General features: G+C 36.6%; 1 protein-coding gene across 2 annotated transcripts in view; it reads left to right on the top strand.

Annotated features, from left to right (window-relative positions):
- Positions 1–540: 540 nt before the first annotated feature.
- Positions 541–17,663, top strand: part of LOC116509035 (ubiquinol-cytochrome-c reductase complex assembly factor 1) — a 32,510-nt gene continuing 15,387 nt past the window's right edge. The window contains exons 1-7 of one of the 2 annotated variants that reach the window (XM_032217919.1): positions 541–648; positions 3,773–3,877; positions 4,724–4,825; positions 7,154–7,255; positions 8,621–8,693; positions 10,284–10,341; positions 14,950–15,058. In XM_032217919.1, coding sequence (XP_032073810.1) covers positions 625–648; positions 3,773–3,877; positions 4,724–4,825; positions 7,154–7,255; positions 8,621–8,693; positions 10,284–10,341; positions 14,950–15,058 — 573 coding nt within the window. In that variant the 5' untranslated portion in view covers positions 541–624. Of the gene's footprint in view, positions 658–3,772; positions 3,878–4,723; positions 4,826–7,153; positions 7,256–8,620; positions 8,694–10,283; positions 10,342–14,949; positions 15,059–17,663 lie in introns of both variants that reach the window. The other variant, XM_032217918.1, reaches the window with a different exon arrangement.

Genomic DNA, 17,663 nt, shown 5'->3' with positions numbered 1-17,663 from the left:
AGGCAGAACAGCACATGGCACAAGGCACTTCAGAATACCCCCTTCCCCTTTCCCCATTCTTTTTTCCTCCCACGGTTCTCTCCCCAAGTTTCCCCACGATCGCGAGTGGCGGCGGCACGATTTACATCCACAGGCATCGGCAAGCTTATCAAGGGCGCAACGGATAGGAGACGAAGGAGGAACATAAAGAAGGGCTTGGAACTATTTTCCTCACCCCGACGGCCTCCAAGTGGCTGAGGAGAAGGCGGCGATTGTTAGCTCAGCTCCCCTTAGGGCTCGGGCGAAGGCAGCCGTTTTAGACAGCAGAGGTATTCAAACTTGGCCACTTTAAGACTTGTGGACTTCAACTCCCAGAATTCTCCAGCTGGCTATGCCGGCTATGCTCCAGGTATGCTGGCTGGCGAATTCTGGGAGTTGAAGTCCACAAGTGGCCAAGTTTGGGGACCCCTGTTCTACAGGCATCTCCGTGGAAACGCGCTCCGGTCGCGCTATTATCCACGAGCCCAACCAGAACGTGCCTTCTTCTTCTCCCCGTCCTCCTCGTCCTCCCTTTTGCCCGGCAGCGGCGGAGAAACGGAAGAGCTTGGACGTTCCGCGGAAACGGAAGCGCGTCTCGCCGGGGAGATGGCGGCGCTGGTGAAAGTCGTGGTGAGTCGGATGCGTGACCTGCTTGTTGCGCGATCTTCTTTCCTTATTCTAGCCGGGGCGCTGCTCCTAAGGAACCGATGGCGCGGTGTTTGGAGGCTTCCCGAGAGGGGGTGGGGTGGGGGTGGGGATTGCCTTAGTTGCTCGGTCAAGAGCGAGCCTTGATGTATGAATGGCAAGCCCACGCCGACCAAGAAGTCTTCAAACTTGGCAACTTCAAGACTTATGGACTTCAACTCCCAGAATTCTCCAGCCAGCCATGCTATGCTATGCTGGCTGGAGAATTCTGGGAGTTGGAGTCCACAAGTCTGAAAGTTGCCAAGTTTGGGGACCCTTGACCTTAAGACTCTAAGCAGTTGACAGCCTATTGCTGGGTGGTGTTCAGCTGCAAGTCGGAGCAAAGAAGGGGCCTGCCTGCCCAAGTAGTTGCCCTAAATGTCTATGGAGATTCTCAGTCATCCAGGACATGGTTTTCCCAAAGATGCTTTTTCAAGAGGCAACTGGACTTCCCCAGAACTGTGGGGTGTCCGTGGGAGTCCTGTGGCTATGAAATAAACTGTCTACCGTTGACCTCACATCATGTCTAAGAGGTCAGTAGGGTCGTGCATAAGTGCACCAGCATGCCTAACGTCCCTGTTCTGTCCCATTTATTTGTACCCATTTCCTGTGTTTTTATTCCTGTTAACTTGTACATGACTGACAAGCTAAATAAATAAATAAATAAAATAACCTTTCTGGAGGAGGAGGAGGAGGAGGAGGAGGAGGAGGAGGAGCTCCTAACCTGCATGAAGTTCAGTTGGTAAGTTAAACCCATTTCGCTTCTCATCCAAGAAGCTGCTTCACTTCTGACTGGATGGTGGGGAATGAAAGGATTTATATGCCTTGCAGACAGCTGGTCATTTGGATTCTTTTTAGAGAGTTGTTAAGGCCACCTGGAAATTAAGACCACCTGGACTCGCTAAAAGGATGCAAAGGACTAGCAAGGAGGAGTATAAATCCTTCCATTTCCTACCATCCACTGAAGAAGCTTCACCATCCACTGAAGAAGCTTCTTGGATGAGAACCAAAATGTCTTCAAGGAAAACCAAAAAAACCCTCTTGAAAAAACATCTTTGGGATAACCAAGACCTGGATGACTGAGAATCTCCATATACATTTGGTAGGCTAAAGAAATCCATCCCTACACACCTTCTAAAGGCAGAATTTTGAGCCTAACATTGTCGTAAAAATTAACACACTTAATTCTATACCTCTAGCGTACTGATGAGCATTGATCATTTTTGCTTGGAAATGTCAATGGAGATGGTTAATTCTGCATTTGTTTGGCACTCCCATTACTCTTTTCATGTCTGTACATTCCTGTAACCACTTTTGTGTGGGTTTTCCTACACAATACTTTTCTGTTGGTTTGCCTGTTAGTTGCGCAATAGTGCCAGCATATATAATAGAATAACAGAAGTGGAAGGTAGCTTGGAGGTCTTCTAGTCCAACTCCCTACTAGGGCAGGAAACCCTATACCAGTGATGGCTAATCTTTTTGTCCTCGCATGCCCAAAGCATGCACACGCACGAACACATGTGTGTGCCCACACCCATAATGCAATGCACCCCACCCCCCTGTGCATGCATGCGTGACCCTGGCGCTCCCCTCATCTTCCATGCATGCAGGTGCGACCCTGCGCATGCGCAGCAGAGACCTGAAAATCAAGTAGTCGGTGGGAGGCGCACGCACAGGTATGGTGGAGGTAAGCTGGAGAGACTGCTCACATGCTGGCAGAGATGGCTCCGTGTGCCACCTGCACGCATGTCATAGATTCGTCATCATAGCCCTATACCATTTCAGACAAGTGGTTGTCCAATCTCTTCTTAAAAACTTTCAGTGTTGGAGCACTCACAACTTCTGGAGGCAAGTTGTTCCCCAGATTAATTGTTCTAATTGTTAGGAAATTTATCCTTAGTTCTAGGTTGCTTCTTCCTTGGACTTTCTTAGAGCAACTATAAACATTAAAAGGTTAGAAGAAATATGAACATTTTGCAAGGCAGGTATATCACAGTATATGTGGTCTAAATATCTATTAGTGAGTGAAATGTGTCTTATATAATCTAGAGGCAAATAACAATTTTACTAAACTAAATCATTTAGATCCCGTTATAATTGCCTCAGTTAATATCTCTTGTATCCAAATACTTCTTTATACTTTTCCTAATACTGCAGTTAATGGAAGTGAATTTTTTTATATTCAGTACTATGATTGTTTATCTTATCCCTGCAATTATAACCATGTTTAGTTTTATACCGTGAGTTACTCTGGCTCAAGCTGTAGCTGGTTGCAATTGATACTGAATCCTTAAAGATGCTTTTATATGGAAGCTGTATGTTGTGCGGTGTTTGTTTTGATTATCACTATTAATGCGATATAGCATTTTAATTATACGACTCTCATAATTCAATTTTCTCATAATGCAATAGTTTCCCCAAGTTAATTGTTTTATTGCACTGTAAAATATAATATATTATACTATACAGATAACAGCCAAGTAGGCATTTCTATAATAGAAATTAGAAATGTTCTTCATTTACAAGTGTTATACAGCTATTGAAAACCTATTGAATAATTTATAATTTTATAAAATTACTATGATCTTATAATGAGTGTTCCTTTTAGAGTATAGTTTGTTGACAGGATATTTCAGGATGATTTAGGCACATATCACTACAATAGGATACATGTATATCTCTACTTAATATAACTGGATATCAGCACAGAATATACAGTATATCATTACTGTCACGCATCAATGGATCCTACAATATTCCATTGAAAAGATGATTTTTTTTCTGAGATTCATGAGGTGAATGTATATCCAACCCCCACAAAACTAAAAATATTAACCATACACTGAAAAGTTACTCGAATACAAATCTGCATAATAATTTGCCATTTTAAAGTGTAATTGAATATGTTGAAACTTCATATGGTTGAAGTATAGTTAGGAAATTCAGAATCTTCAGAAGGCCAGTACATTTATATTTTATATTAAGCCATACACTATATTGAATTTAAATTTTGTTCTAAATGAGTGACCATTGATATACGGGTACATTCTCTTTTACTTTCTTTGTCTAGATACACTGTACTAGGGAACCTCATTGGATTGCATTATGCAACGGATTGATACAAACAACATTAGCTCAACAGCAATGGGGCAGGTTGCTACATGCTTCTCTCCAGGTAGGAATTCAACCATAATGGGGCAGAATTCTCCATGGAAATTTGCTGGATAGCTTATTTTTTTACAGGTATAGCTGAAAGTAGGAGAACTTTATCAATGTACTGTATTGTGTGGGAATTTTGTGGGAATGTTGAAAGAAGTGCTTTCTGTAGCTTTAATCTGCTGAATAATTTGAACCTGATGTGATTTACTGTATTTCCCTTTATCATTCCTGAAGACTAGTTTTATCTGCTGTGCTATGCAGAACATTGTTCTTTGTTATAAGCTGAACTGCAATTTGTGACAGTATTGCATCAAGTATGTGTTACAGGGGTTAGTGAAGGATAGATTAGGGCAGTGGTCTCCAACCTTGGCAACTTTAAGACTTGTGGACTTCAACTCCCAGAGTTCCTCAGCCAGGGAGTTGAAGTCTACAGGTCTTAAAGCTGCCAAGGTTGGAGACCACTGGATTGGGGTATTAGTAGGAATTAAGAAGATAAAATATAGAAGTTAGAGAGGCTTGAATTAAAAAAATATGAGAATTATAGTCCATTGGAGGTGGAGAATACAAAATTTTGGGTAACAAGATAAAAGATAAAGTTTCTGTGAGCCTATAGTGGTTTGACAAGACTGGGGGGTTTCTTTCTTTTTCAGTATGCCTGTATGTATGTAGTTTTGGTTTGGAAAAAATCAGTACTGGCTCACTTGCATAGATTTGAAGGCTTCATAGACCTTTCTGATCTAAACTTTTATTGGTTGACTCCAGTATGTAGCTTTCAGGCTTATGTTATTTCTTAAACTAACAATGTTTCTCTTCTGCGTTATTTTTTGCATACTCATGTCCTTTCTTTTTGTTGTTTTATCAGAGACACAACACTGGCCAGTTCCCATTAACCAAAGTTTGCTGTAATTTAATACAAAGTATCAGGACCATAAAACAACCAAACAGAACATTTCATCACACAAAGGTCAGGAGAAAGCATCATTTTCTGTTACAATTATGCTGTTCAAATATACTGGGCTTCGGTTGTGGTCTTATTGGATGTGGAGATTTCTGGATTTGTGTAGGAAAACACAAATTTTAGTCCCTAATTTTAGAGGCTATCTTTATAGCATTATGTTTTTCAAAGGGCTTTCCCTATTTGTTGGATCTTTATAAGAAAACTGTAACGTAAGGGCTCTTCGTGCAGTATTTCTGATTCTTGTTGAACAGTGCTTGCTCATTCTAGAGGCAGAGGCATCAATGGACTACCGTAACAAGGAAAAACAGCAGTATAGGCAGAGTTAGGGATTTTGAGGGGCACCTGCAGAGAGGGGCAGTGAGTGATGCAAGGCACACTTGCTACTTGTTTTGTGTGTTATAATGTCACGCAAATTCACAAAAGGGTAGAGTTTCATTATTCAAAAAAGAACCTCTTGATCATTTTGATGAAAGCAGCGAGAGCCTAAAGGCAGAACTGCATGTCTTCATATGTTATTTATTATGACTAATTAAAACAATGACTTTCTTAGGCATTGTAATCAAAGATGGGTATCTAGTAACATTTCAACAGGGCCCCCTGAGTTCTCCCCATGCACAGCTACAGTGGATTAGACAGTAGACAATGCCGGACAATGGCATTGCTGGACAATGCCAGCTGGCGACGCCTCAGAGTAGGGCCTTCTCTGTTGCTGCTCTGGCCCTATGGAATGAGCTACCCCTAGAGATCCGAACCCTACCCACTCTCATGGCCTTCCGAAAAGCTATTAAGACCTGGCTATTCTGGCAGGCCTGGGGCTGTTGACCTCTGGATTGAGGTCCAGCCCCACTTAGATTGGGTGCATGTTGTGTCTTTTTACATTTGTCGTGTTTTATCTGTTTTTAATTTCTCTTAATTTCTGTTTCTGTAAGCTGCCCGGAGTCCTCCGGGATTGGGTGGCTTATAAATTTAATAAACAGTTAAACAGATGTTTTTGGTTGTGGCCAAAGCACCTACTGTCCGTGCTTTGAAAGTCTCTAACTTTGGAGGATTGTACAGCAGCCTTCCAGCCAGCCTTTCTTAAGGCACTCAAATCAGCTTTATTTTTCTATTAACCTTAAGGTTTTGTGGTATCCACTTGGGGAGGTTTCTTTCTTCTCAGGAGTGCTTGATTTTTTAAAAATCTGGTTAATACCATTTCAAGTCTCCATATTGAAGTAATCTACAAAACCTAGGAAGTAAATGTTAATTCTCTACTTTCCCATCAGTAGCAGCAGAACTGCTATTGGAATTGTGTTTATAATCAACATATTTTTTTCAATACATTCTTTCAATTACATAGTGACAAAATAGGATCTAGATAGCTTTAATAATTTAGAAGTACTTAGAAATGAATCATGTGAAGTTAAAGATAAACAGTGCATCCTTTAGTCCATGTGAAATTTTAAATACTGGTAGCCTTTAACTTGCAACCATTTGTTTAGTGACCATTCGATATTACAGTGACACTGAAAAGTGACTTACGACCATTTTTCATACTTGCAGCATCCCCATGGTCATGTGATTAAAATTCAGGTGCTTGGCAACTGGTTCATATTTATGATGGTTGCAGCGTCCTGGGGTCTTGTGCTCTCCTTTTGCAAACTTCTGACAAGCCAAGTCATTGAGGAAGCAACATTCACTTAACAACTGTGTTACCTTAACAGCTGCAGTAATTCGCTTAACAACTGTGGCAAGAAAGATCATAAAATGGGACAAAACTCACTTAACATGTTTCGCTTAGCAACATTAATTTTGGGCTCAATTCTGGTCATGTCGAGGACTATCTATGCGTAGCTTTTGTTGGAGAAGAGAAATATGGCAAATATTTTCTCATCCAACTTGATACATTGCTTCTACAGTATATCCAAGTATAGACATGGCCAAAAGTATTGGTACCCCTCTCCTTTTTCTCAAAGAATCTCAATTACAAGAATATGTTAAGTCATACATCAAAAGCAAAATGTCTGCTCTACGTAGTGTGGGATAAAGAATGGTGGGTACCATTTATTTGTGTCAGTTTCAACTTATTTCATAGCTAATTGGGATTCAGATTGTGCAGCAAAGGGATACAAGCGAAATCTACCATAGATGGGATGTCTCCAGGGTCTACATTAATTGGGTTCAACATATAGGTGGAAAGTATATTTTTGCTTCATTTTTGCAAAAATAATCATTGGAAAATAATGGGAAAAATTGTGTCAACTCAGATCTGGCATTTAGAGCTGAATATAGTTTTAACTTTTTGAAATTTATGAATCCAAATGTGAGTTTTATAACTTTTTGCTTTTACTACAGGTTTTTAGAAGTTCCGCTCAGCCATCTGAAGAGAAAGTAGGAACTTTCACAAAGATAATAGAAGCAATGGGATTTACAGGGCCACTAAAATATAAAAAATGGGTAAATATTTTTCTTCTTAAATCTGATCTTCTTCATAAACTTACTTGTATTTGGTCTACATTTTGATGCAACACCAAATTCCTAGTCCAGAGAAGTGATGACTGTATTTTATAGAATAATCCTATTCATGTTTATTCAGAAGCATTGAATTATCCTTGGCATACATTGAGATAAGGATATTTATAAGACTGCAGCTGTTAATACTTGAAAATCAAAAAGCTAATTTTGGCTGAATATTTTCTGCATGTTTAATTGTGACAAAACATGCTATGGATTGACTTAATGTTTTTCTTCTTTTCTGATCTTTTGAGTGGTCTTTCAGTAGCTTTTAATCATGGTCATGATCGCAGTGCAGAATACATTATAAATGTGAAATAATTGTTTGGAATTTGAAATAGGCTGTTTCAACTTTAAATTCTGAATCTGAAACAATGCTCAGAAAAATTCTATTGTTAGAATAAATGTCATATTGTTGGGACTCTGCATCTCTGTTTTGTTGCAAACCAGCAACTTATTGTATAGGGAAATCTTTTTTTTTTAAAGACTCCAATTAAAATAAAGAACATTCCAAAATAGTTTTTAAAAAAAACCAATTCACCTCACAATCCCTGATTGATCTAGCCTCAGGGTACAGGATAGAGAATAATGCTCTGAAGTTACAGGAAAGCAGATTCCATTTAAATAATAGGATAAAACAAAATATGAAAAGAATATTTCAATTTGGATTCTTGTACTGATATTAGGGTTAGACACTGTGTGCCTTTAGCCCATTTATAACTAAATGACCCTTCTACTTTTATGATAATGGTATCAGTGAAGAATTAGCATGTTTGGAATAGGAAAAAATATAAATTGGATGAATGAGTTCTAAATACAATTATGCAAACGCATTATGAATTTGCTTGCCTGATCTGTTGATATAATGGCATGGGATTGAATAATGCTTTAAAATCCAGTGTAATTATTCAAAATTCTCCTAAATTCAGTTTAGACTGTGAAGCTAAACATCTCAGAAATTAAATGAATTTGAAGGCATATGTTAGTGGAAATGAAGTATTGCTAATTAAGTTATTCTAAACTGAATATTGTTCAATGAAATTATATAACTAGCTTAATATATTGTGGTACAATGATCCTTTTAGTTGGGTTTTTATTTTGTATACTGTCCTTTTGCTGTTTGTGAGATGGGCAGCTATATAAATTGGTTTAATAAATAAATAATGCATATTTAACTAATAATAAATGGTATGTAAATGTGAATATCCAAAATATAGAGGAACATTTGTGTATTTTTGCAGAAGTTTCTTTAGTGAAAAATAGAAATGACATAACATTGTATTAAGCCTAATTGTTTTTTCTGTTCAGAAAATTAGAATAGCAGCACTACGCATGTATACATGTTGCGTGGACAAAATAGACTATGAAGAATTCTTTAACAGTAAGTTCTCCAGCCTCCTCTCCTCTCTTCTTGCTATCCTGTTATTGTGATAGAAATAGGACAGCTTACAAAACTCAGATCTTGCCATTTACGTCCTCTGAGTTGCTTTGTAAGGACTATCACACAGTCACATAATGCATACTGAAAAGAAGATGAAGGAAATTATTTATATCCACTTGACAATTTATTTAAACAAAATATATATGAAAAAAATAACTACCATTACAACTGAGCACTGATTTCTTTGCTCACTGAGGCTAAGAAATTTTATTCTAGGGCATAAGTTTTTGTGAGATGCTGTTCACTTCATCAGATATAGGAGTAGCTTAACTGGTGTAAGATTTAAATATATTGGGATGGGAAAGGGAAACGGAAAGGGAGGGGAAGATAGGTTGGTTTTGCAGATGAAGATTTCATGGAAGACTGATTGTAGGTTACATAACTTAGATATGTATAGGTTGTACATTTCTGAATTGCAATGTGTTAGAATCTATTATGATTATTTACACCCTTATTATTTTCACTCATCTCCAATCTTGAAATGGGAAAGAAATAGGATTTCTGTTATCTCTGTTAGCACCGAAGTAAAGGCAGTTGTCAGAGTCAATTCAGAACTATCCCTCAATTCTACTCAGTTAGTTTACTTGGGCTCCAGCAGAAAAAGCAAGAAGGATGTGAGACCATGACAGACAGACACGGGCTACAGGGTGGTGTCAGACTGTTAACTTCCTGTTTCTGTAAAAACCATTGCTAGACATTTAAGGGAAGTGCTGTCTGGTCTGGGAAGGGGGGCACCATCCCAGATCATGTTCTCTTATCCCTCCAGGAGACCCACAAGAGGTCTATGATTAATAGAATTGTAACATTCAAAGTGATGCTTCACAACATGCCCCAATAAAAATGAAATATTATTCCTTAAAAGGAATTATGCATCCCTTGAAATATTTGGTACAGTTGCTTAAAAAGCTTGCCCAGGTCATCTTTGAATTGGTTGTCTTCAACTTCCAGATATTTGACTAAAAATCTGAATATAAAATCACTAAAATCTCCTGGGATTATTTAATCACCGAGTCAGATTTCATAAAGGCTTTGGACAGAGCATTTAACACCATTGTGAAAGCTCATAATATGTTGCCTAGAAAGATTGCTGACTTTGAATTCCTACGTTAAGTAATGCCCAGTGATAATTTATGGTAATTATATGATATGCACAATTTTTTTTATACCACATTGCTTAAAATCTATCATGTGGTTTGTCACAAAGTACTAGTTTATCAAAAAGCAAATTGCAGAGTCCAACATATTCCTACTAACTCAAGCATTAAAATACTGACTCACCATGTTAATATACATGGATAGTTTTATTCACCAGCACCAAAGCCCTGATCTCCTCCAGCTCCTCACAAGTTTTATAGGCTTACGTGTCAATCTAGCACTGGAAAAAAAGAATTACCTTAAGTACGCACATGCATATGTGCAGACTTTTTTCTCCTTGTATGCACAGAGTAGATGTGTATGCAAGCCAATTCATGTATGTTTTTAAATGTTTAAGTATAAAATACATTTTCACTCACCACATTCATTTTTAAGAATTACAGATCCCTGACACTTTCAACTCTTGGTTTTTAATAGCACAGCTTCATGTCTGGTAAGTAAAGCTCCTTAAAATTTCATCTACTACAATTTTTGTATCAAGAAAAGGAGAAAATTGTCACTTGGCTAAACCATGTTAAATGTGTGCCAGATTTTTTTTTTGTTAAAAAAAACTTCAACATGCTATTTCTAATAGTTTCTTCACTCTACTCTAAAAGCTTCATTCAGCCTGAATGGAAAGGTCTTTCATTTATCTGTTTTTAGGAAAAGCTCACATTTACGTAGGAGTTCTTTGAATTGTGAGAACTTGTGGTGACTTGACTTACTAGTTGTCAGAAGCCTTTAACAAATTACAGCATTAACATTTACATTTTCACCTCTAAAACCTTAACTACAGCTGGTTACTTGTGGAATATTTAAGACCTCAAAGTGATTTTTTCCTTCGTTAGTTAAATAATCATCCAAGAAAAATAACTAGGCAAAACTCAATTTTTATCTAAAGTTAGGTGCTTGCAAAGGACAGAATGATATAATAATAAATATAAAGGAAGGAATCATTATTTTCCATTTGTCTGCCTTTTTAGAAATTAATTACATTAGATGCAGATTGTTTTGTAAAAATAATGCCAAATTAATTTTAACAATACATTTCATTGTTTTACAATAAATATCTTTTGTGGTTAGTACTTCTTGAAAAATTCTTATGTTTATTTTTAAACATATTTAATGAAAACCTAATTGGAACATGCTACCATAAATAAACTTATGACTTTTAAAAAGAATGTTCCTATATTTTTTTCTGTTTTCATAAAGTATAAATGCAATTGTGAAGTTTACTTAGAACTACCTCTTACGTAGGTTAGTAATACCAGTTCTCAAGTTAGTGAACATTAGTATAAACCTTATTCTAAAAATAATGGCTTGGCTATTTCCATATTTTTGAAGATGGGCAACATCAAACAAATAGTCGCTGCAATTTATTTTGTCAATTTTTTCCCCCAAAAAATGAGTTAAAAAGGGATGATAGGTTAAAGTAAGAAACAGTGATATCCTTATTATAATGAAGGAAGTATAAGAATGAATATGTGAATTAAAAATCTGTACTTGTTTTAGGGGGAAATGTCAGCATTTCCTATTATGCCATACAGTGTTATATTTATCAGAATCAAAATAGTTTTGGTGATGTATACAACTTTAGCTTCAAGAAAAGTCCTTCACCAGTTAACTCCCAAGATTCCCAGGAAGCATGGCTGATAGTGAGGAGTGACGGATGGAAGGAAGGAAGTTAATAACACATGTTACCTAGTCCATTTCTAACTTTCCTAGCCTTGCTACCTAGATCTGCTCAGGGCTTCAGTTCCAGGGATTGCCTGGAATTCATTGAGGAAAGAATTTGGCTAATGTATGGAAAGAAAATACATTGATATATGTAACAATGATTAATTTGTCAAGTCTGAGGAGAGAAGTCAGCACTAGAGCATGGTAAAATCTTTGTTTATGAATTGAGAAGCTGTGTAAATTATGAAATATGAATTTGGAAAAATGGATATCAAAGCAAGTATATCTGATTTCTAAACTATGATAATACAGGGGAACCTTCACTTAAGAAATTAATAAGTGGGCAAAGAAAATTTCAAAAACTTATAAAAGTACTAACTGAATGTTTAAATGTAGCCTTATGGTAAAAAAATAAGTTTTGCAGCTGTGTTGATCTGGCTAGAAAGTCTGTCATTTTAATCTCAAGTGGCAGTTAATGTAAATGGGAGACTCATTCCAGTTTCCATGACCTCATTCAGAGTGTTGCTAAATTGCTGGGTGACAGCACAATGCATCTAAATTCACTGCAACTTTTCAAGCATTGGATTAAAGGCACGTTGGGAATTAGTATAGATTTTTATTTCAGACAGTGCTAATTGCATTGGTTTCTGTGATTTTTTTTAAAATTAGAACTATGCAAGGCTTTGTCTTTGCTTCCAGAAAGGTGTGTGTCAGGATTGCGTAGAGTCACCAATTTACAGCTCTTTAAAAGCAGATCTTTATTTTCTCAGGACTGAGCAGCACAGAGCTATTTTAAAAAGTTACTGATAGATTTTGTGTTCAAATTCCTTGTCAAATCCCATTTTTTAAACATGGTAATTGGAGGAGTGGTGGGACAGTAGTTATAGTTGTATGCCTCAGTCCCTCCAACTAGATGGTATTAGTTTACTGCCACATCTTGTGGCAGAACTGTACTCCAATTGAAAATTGCTGTCCAATAAAGGGCTATAACAACACAGTGTGCTGGAGGGAAATGTCAGGAAGAGAAGTATTCTTTTCTTGTTATCATGAGAAGATGGATCATGGTGTGAGATAACATTCTGCAACAAATAATGAAGTGTTAATACCACTTTATAATGCCTTGGTAAGGCCACACTTGGAGTACTGCATCCAGTTTTGGTCACCACAATGTAAAAAAAGATGTGGAGACTCTAGAAAGAGCAACAGAGATGATTAGGGGACTGGAGGCTAAAACATATGAAGAACGGTTGCAGGAACTGGGTATGTCTAGTTTAATGAAAAGAAGGACTGGGGGAGACATGATAGCAGTGTTCCAATATCTCAGGGGTTGCCACAAAGAAGAGGGAGTCAAACTATTCTCCAAAGCACCTGAGGGTAGAACAAGAAGCAATGGGTGGAAACTAATCAAGGAGAGAAGCAACTTCGAACTAAGGAGAAATTTCTTGACAGTTAGAACAATTAATCAGTGGAACTACTTGACTCCAGAAGTTGTGAATGCCCCAACACTGGAAGTTTTTAAGAAGATGTTGGGTAACCATTTGTTTAAAGTGGTGTAAGGTTTCTTGCCTAAGCAGGGGGTTGGACTAGAAGACCTCCAAGGTCCCTTCCAACTCTGTTATTCTATTCTAAATACGTCCATCCTGGCTCAACAACAAAAAGAGCTTAGTGGAAGTCTGCCATTTTGAAGACCTTAGCAAGCCAGCAAGAATTTACTTATTCTCTGACAGCTTTGTATTGTTAGTTGAAGGTACAAATGCTAGATCCAGCCAAGGCTATTGAATCCCTAGAATTCTGTTCCTCCCATCCTCCCATCTGATTATTATTCAATTAATTGAAACATCTTACTCTGATTTCCCCTTCACATGATCTGATAATCCTAGAAATTCATATACTTTTGCCACACACAAATATGCATGGTGTGCTCTACATAGGGTTGCCATTGAAGAATACTTGGAAACTCCATCTGATTTATAATCCTATTGCGCTTCAGTTGGTTGCCAGTAAGCTTCCTTGTGCAAGTCAAAGTTTTTCCACCAGCAAGATCTGATACACTAAGAATGCTCCATGTCTCAACTTTAAAATGGTGCCATTTGATATTGTTTTAACACAAACTCTAGCATTAACCTTTTTCTCTAGGAGGGGCATTTTTATTTTGCCAATCCCTGAAAATTTATAAAAATGTACCAAAAGAAGCAAAACAACTATTTCTTACACATTTAGATTGTATTTCCTACCTGTGTTTCATGCTAGTTTAATTGTGTCTATATTGTATATATTACCACCCACATAGTACTTTCAAAATATTGTCAAAATCCCAAATTCAGAATAACCCATGAAGAATACACCTCTTTTAATACACTGAATTGTCAGCTTCAAGAGTGGAGGTCAGGGTACCAAGTAACACCACCCCCAACGCAAGAAGACTCAAGGCGAGAAGTTCCTCAAAGCTCCATTTTATTACAGATGTCATATTCGGGAAAACCGGAATCTGAAAGCATCCAGGTTTTCCCCACCCAAAAGAAAGTCCATGCCCTTTCCCCTGCACCTACATGTCCATCACATGGTTCAATCAATGCACCGTCACAACTGGAGATGCCTCCCAGTCACGCTACTCCAGGTGCAGGCTGAATGTCCTTGGCTCTCAGAGAACGGAATTTTATTATGGTTATATATCTCCTCAACTCAATGCAATCCACCCTCCCAGTTTCCCACAGCACTAAGTGTAGCCCTGAAGATCCAAAGAAAAAGATGATCTCCAGAGCTGACAGCGACACTGTTTTAGCACAGAAATTGAAAGTCCTTGCTACATTGGATTTGTTCTCTTTTTCAAAGGAATTGATTCTTTACTTGGAAGAATTGATACTGTTCCAGTTTTGTACCAAAAGATATATAGTAACCTTACGTATTCTCATTTTAGGAGACAGCCTGATTTTCATGTTTAGTTGAATATTGATTCTAATGAATTGAATCTGTGGCTCCAGTCTTTTGTTTGCCTGGGATTAAACATTAATTGAAAACAATAGGGGTTTTAAGTACATGTGTCTAGAAGTCAGATTCTGAATAGATTTTCTCTGCTGTCTTTTTGATAATTTATTAATATTGCAGCCCTATAGCTGGAAGACAACTAAAAGAGGTAACATAAATTAATCAGCCACTTTCCTGTGATCTGTAGAATGTTGTGGCTGTGTTCTATGGAATGCTCACTGGAAGTTGTGTTATTTTATATCCCAAAGTGAATTTACTATGTAATATACACTTAAAATCAGAATTTTTTTCTATTCTCTTAAACCTTTGTTTCATTTTTGGGTAATTTCTTTTCAATATATTTTCCATCTTTATTTTTGTATGTGTCTGTATTTTTAAAAAATGATTTGCTTTCCTCTAGGATGTGCTTAGTACGAATGAAACAAGAGGGCCGAGCAGGAAAATACATGTGTTACTATATAGTATATGCTATGTGGGAAGATGCTGAGCAACGTGGGAAGGTTATGGGAGTGAGTATTTCTTGATATGGATTCATTGGTCACTTAAGTATCTTCTTCATTCTACTTTGTTCAAGAATGCACAATATAATTATATTAACGATATGTGAGGAAAAATTGGAGGCCAATGTGTAGTATGACTAATAGCAGTATTGCTCGGACTGGCAAATTACTTCATCTTAACTCATGCCCTGAGCCTTTTCTATAAATGTTACACACACACACACACACACACACACACACACACACACCAGCAGTAGTTGTGATGCAATGCTTTATTCATTATTATTCCAGAAATGGAAAGATGTTGCTAGTAGAAAATCCCAGATTGTTTTAAACTTGAAATCCCAAATATTATATGAAAATAATTTAATAAATACTACTTAACTTAATAGTACTATGAAAAGTAATAACAACAACAATAATAATAATGTGTAGCTGATTGACCTTGGGCCAGTCATTCTTTCTCGGTCCAAGTTACCTCATAATATAAATTGTATTAGTATTTTCTGAATTTAAAAACAATTCTCAATAACTCAACTTGTGTATTAGTTTTAAAAAGACTTGCTGTTTAATTCAGAACAATTCACTTTTTTGTCAAGATTGAAGAATTTCTAGCAGGGAGAGTAAACCTCTCTTTTAAACAGTAAAAATTAAAGATGCATTCCAGGCTAAAAGAAAAATTACAGTCCATAAACTTCCTAAGCCAAAGTATAGAAATGTTTGATTTCCAGATACTAAATTTATTTCATGTATGTAACCTGCAGTATAAATTGATTACTATAAAGCCATAGTTAGTAGTTCTAACAGTTTAAATGCCATAAAGAAATACAAGGTCCAGCTATATAAGTTGTTCAATGAAGCTTTTAAAATGCAAACTTTGGAACAACTTTAAAAAATAACATTGCTGAAGAACATAAAATCAAGAAAATAATTTGGAAAAGCAAGTAAACTGCTACAATAAATTGCATGTTGTGGTAACACATAGCTAGTGTATGCATAGAGTCACTTTATAGGGAAATGGACAGTCTCTAAATATGATAAGGTAATTAGAGTAAGGATGATACATGATTATAGATTGAGCTAGGACCACTTTCTTTAGTTTTACAACTTGCTATTTGGTGTTACCAATGTGAGAACATTATGATTTGAATCAAGGCATTTTCACTCCCAACTTATGCTTTTCCTAGTTTTAAACAGTATATTAATTCATAGACTGGCTGTTAAAATTGTTGCAATTTGAATCTTAGCTGCAAAATGTTGGGACCCTTTAACCTGGGTTCTTTCAGCACTTTTGATTGTTGGCAAGAGGGAACCAAAACTTGACACAGCTGTAAAAACAAAGAGAAAGCCTTTGGCCTCAGCAATTCTACTGGTGCTGGCTGGTTTCATATATAAATTTTATTCTGCTGCCCCTAAAACTCAAAGTTAATTTTGTTGGTTACGTACCAGGTGTGTCCAGTTTTGTGGCTAACCAGTGTTTATCTAATTTTTCCACTTCTGATTTTTCTACCAAACTTTTAAAAAAGCATTAAAAATAGTTTGATATTGTGATTTAAAATGTTAATTGTAAAATTAGGCATCATTAAAAAAAATAATTTCACTGTGGCTGTGCAATTTATAAACACAGTTGTCAAAACTGCCAGCTATTCAGTTCGGTGAGCTTGGGCTAAAACGTGGGCTTTATTTTTGTAAAATGTAAATATGTAAACTGCATGAAAAACAATAATTACCTCAATCACCACCACCATCATCTTGATAAATATGACTCAATAAGGTAAGCGTATGGGTAATCACATCCTATTTTATTATCTGAATATACATGAATATTTTGCTTATGCATTGAATTTCTATATTTCTCTTCTTTTGAGTTGCATTACAGTTTTAAATGATATTGATATTACAAATAGGGATATGTAGTGGATGTCAGCTTGAGAATCAGAATATTAAATCATATTTTGAGGTTAGCTTCTCATCATCCTATCTTGTTCCAAACTGGTGGTCATAATGTTCCATTTTGATTTAAACAAAAGTTTGCATTTAATTAAAGGTTCTGTGGCTTAATCAGTTTGCTGTAGGTGGAATGCTACAAACAGGTTATGCCTAACTTCCATTAAGCAAGGTATAATTGTCTATATAATGCTACAGGATCTCTTTCTATATAAATGTGAAACAGGACTTCATAGTAATCTGTAAATTGGCTCATATTCTGAGAAATATAAATGTTAGAAACCTTTTAGAGTAATGGTGTACAAGAGTGGAGTGTGTTTTTTTCCCCTGAAACAAGGGCCACATTTGGCCTTAAATAATGGGTTAAAAGCTACACCCCAAAAGCTAGGGAATTAGCCTGAACAAAAAATTAAGTTAGTTTCATTTAATTTATCTTTAAATTTGATTTAATTTACTATTTACTTTAGTTAACACAAATTCAGTTACTTTCCAATTATGTCCATTCTTCTGTCAGTAGAAATTATAATTTGTTACAAAAGTTAAAACTCTTGCGAAGGCCACCTCTAAGGTTTCAGGAACCATTGATCCTGAAATCACAAAGTCTACATTTTTGTTATAAAGCAAAGTGGTCAAACAATGGCATCAGAAATGCCATTGGACCTGTAGG

This window comes from Thamnophis elegans, chromosome 5, assembly GCF_009769535.1.
Source record: "Thamnophis elegans isolate rThaEle1 chromosome 5, rThaEle1.pri, whole genome shotgun sequence".
Classification (NCBI taxonomy): Eukaryota; Metazoa; Chordata; class Lepidosauria; order Squamata; family Colubridae; genus Thamnophis; species Thamnophis elegans.
Note: the sequence above shows the minus strand (reverse complement) of the source record. Positions and strands in the feature narration are given on the sequence as shown.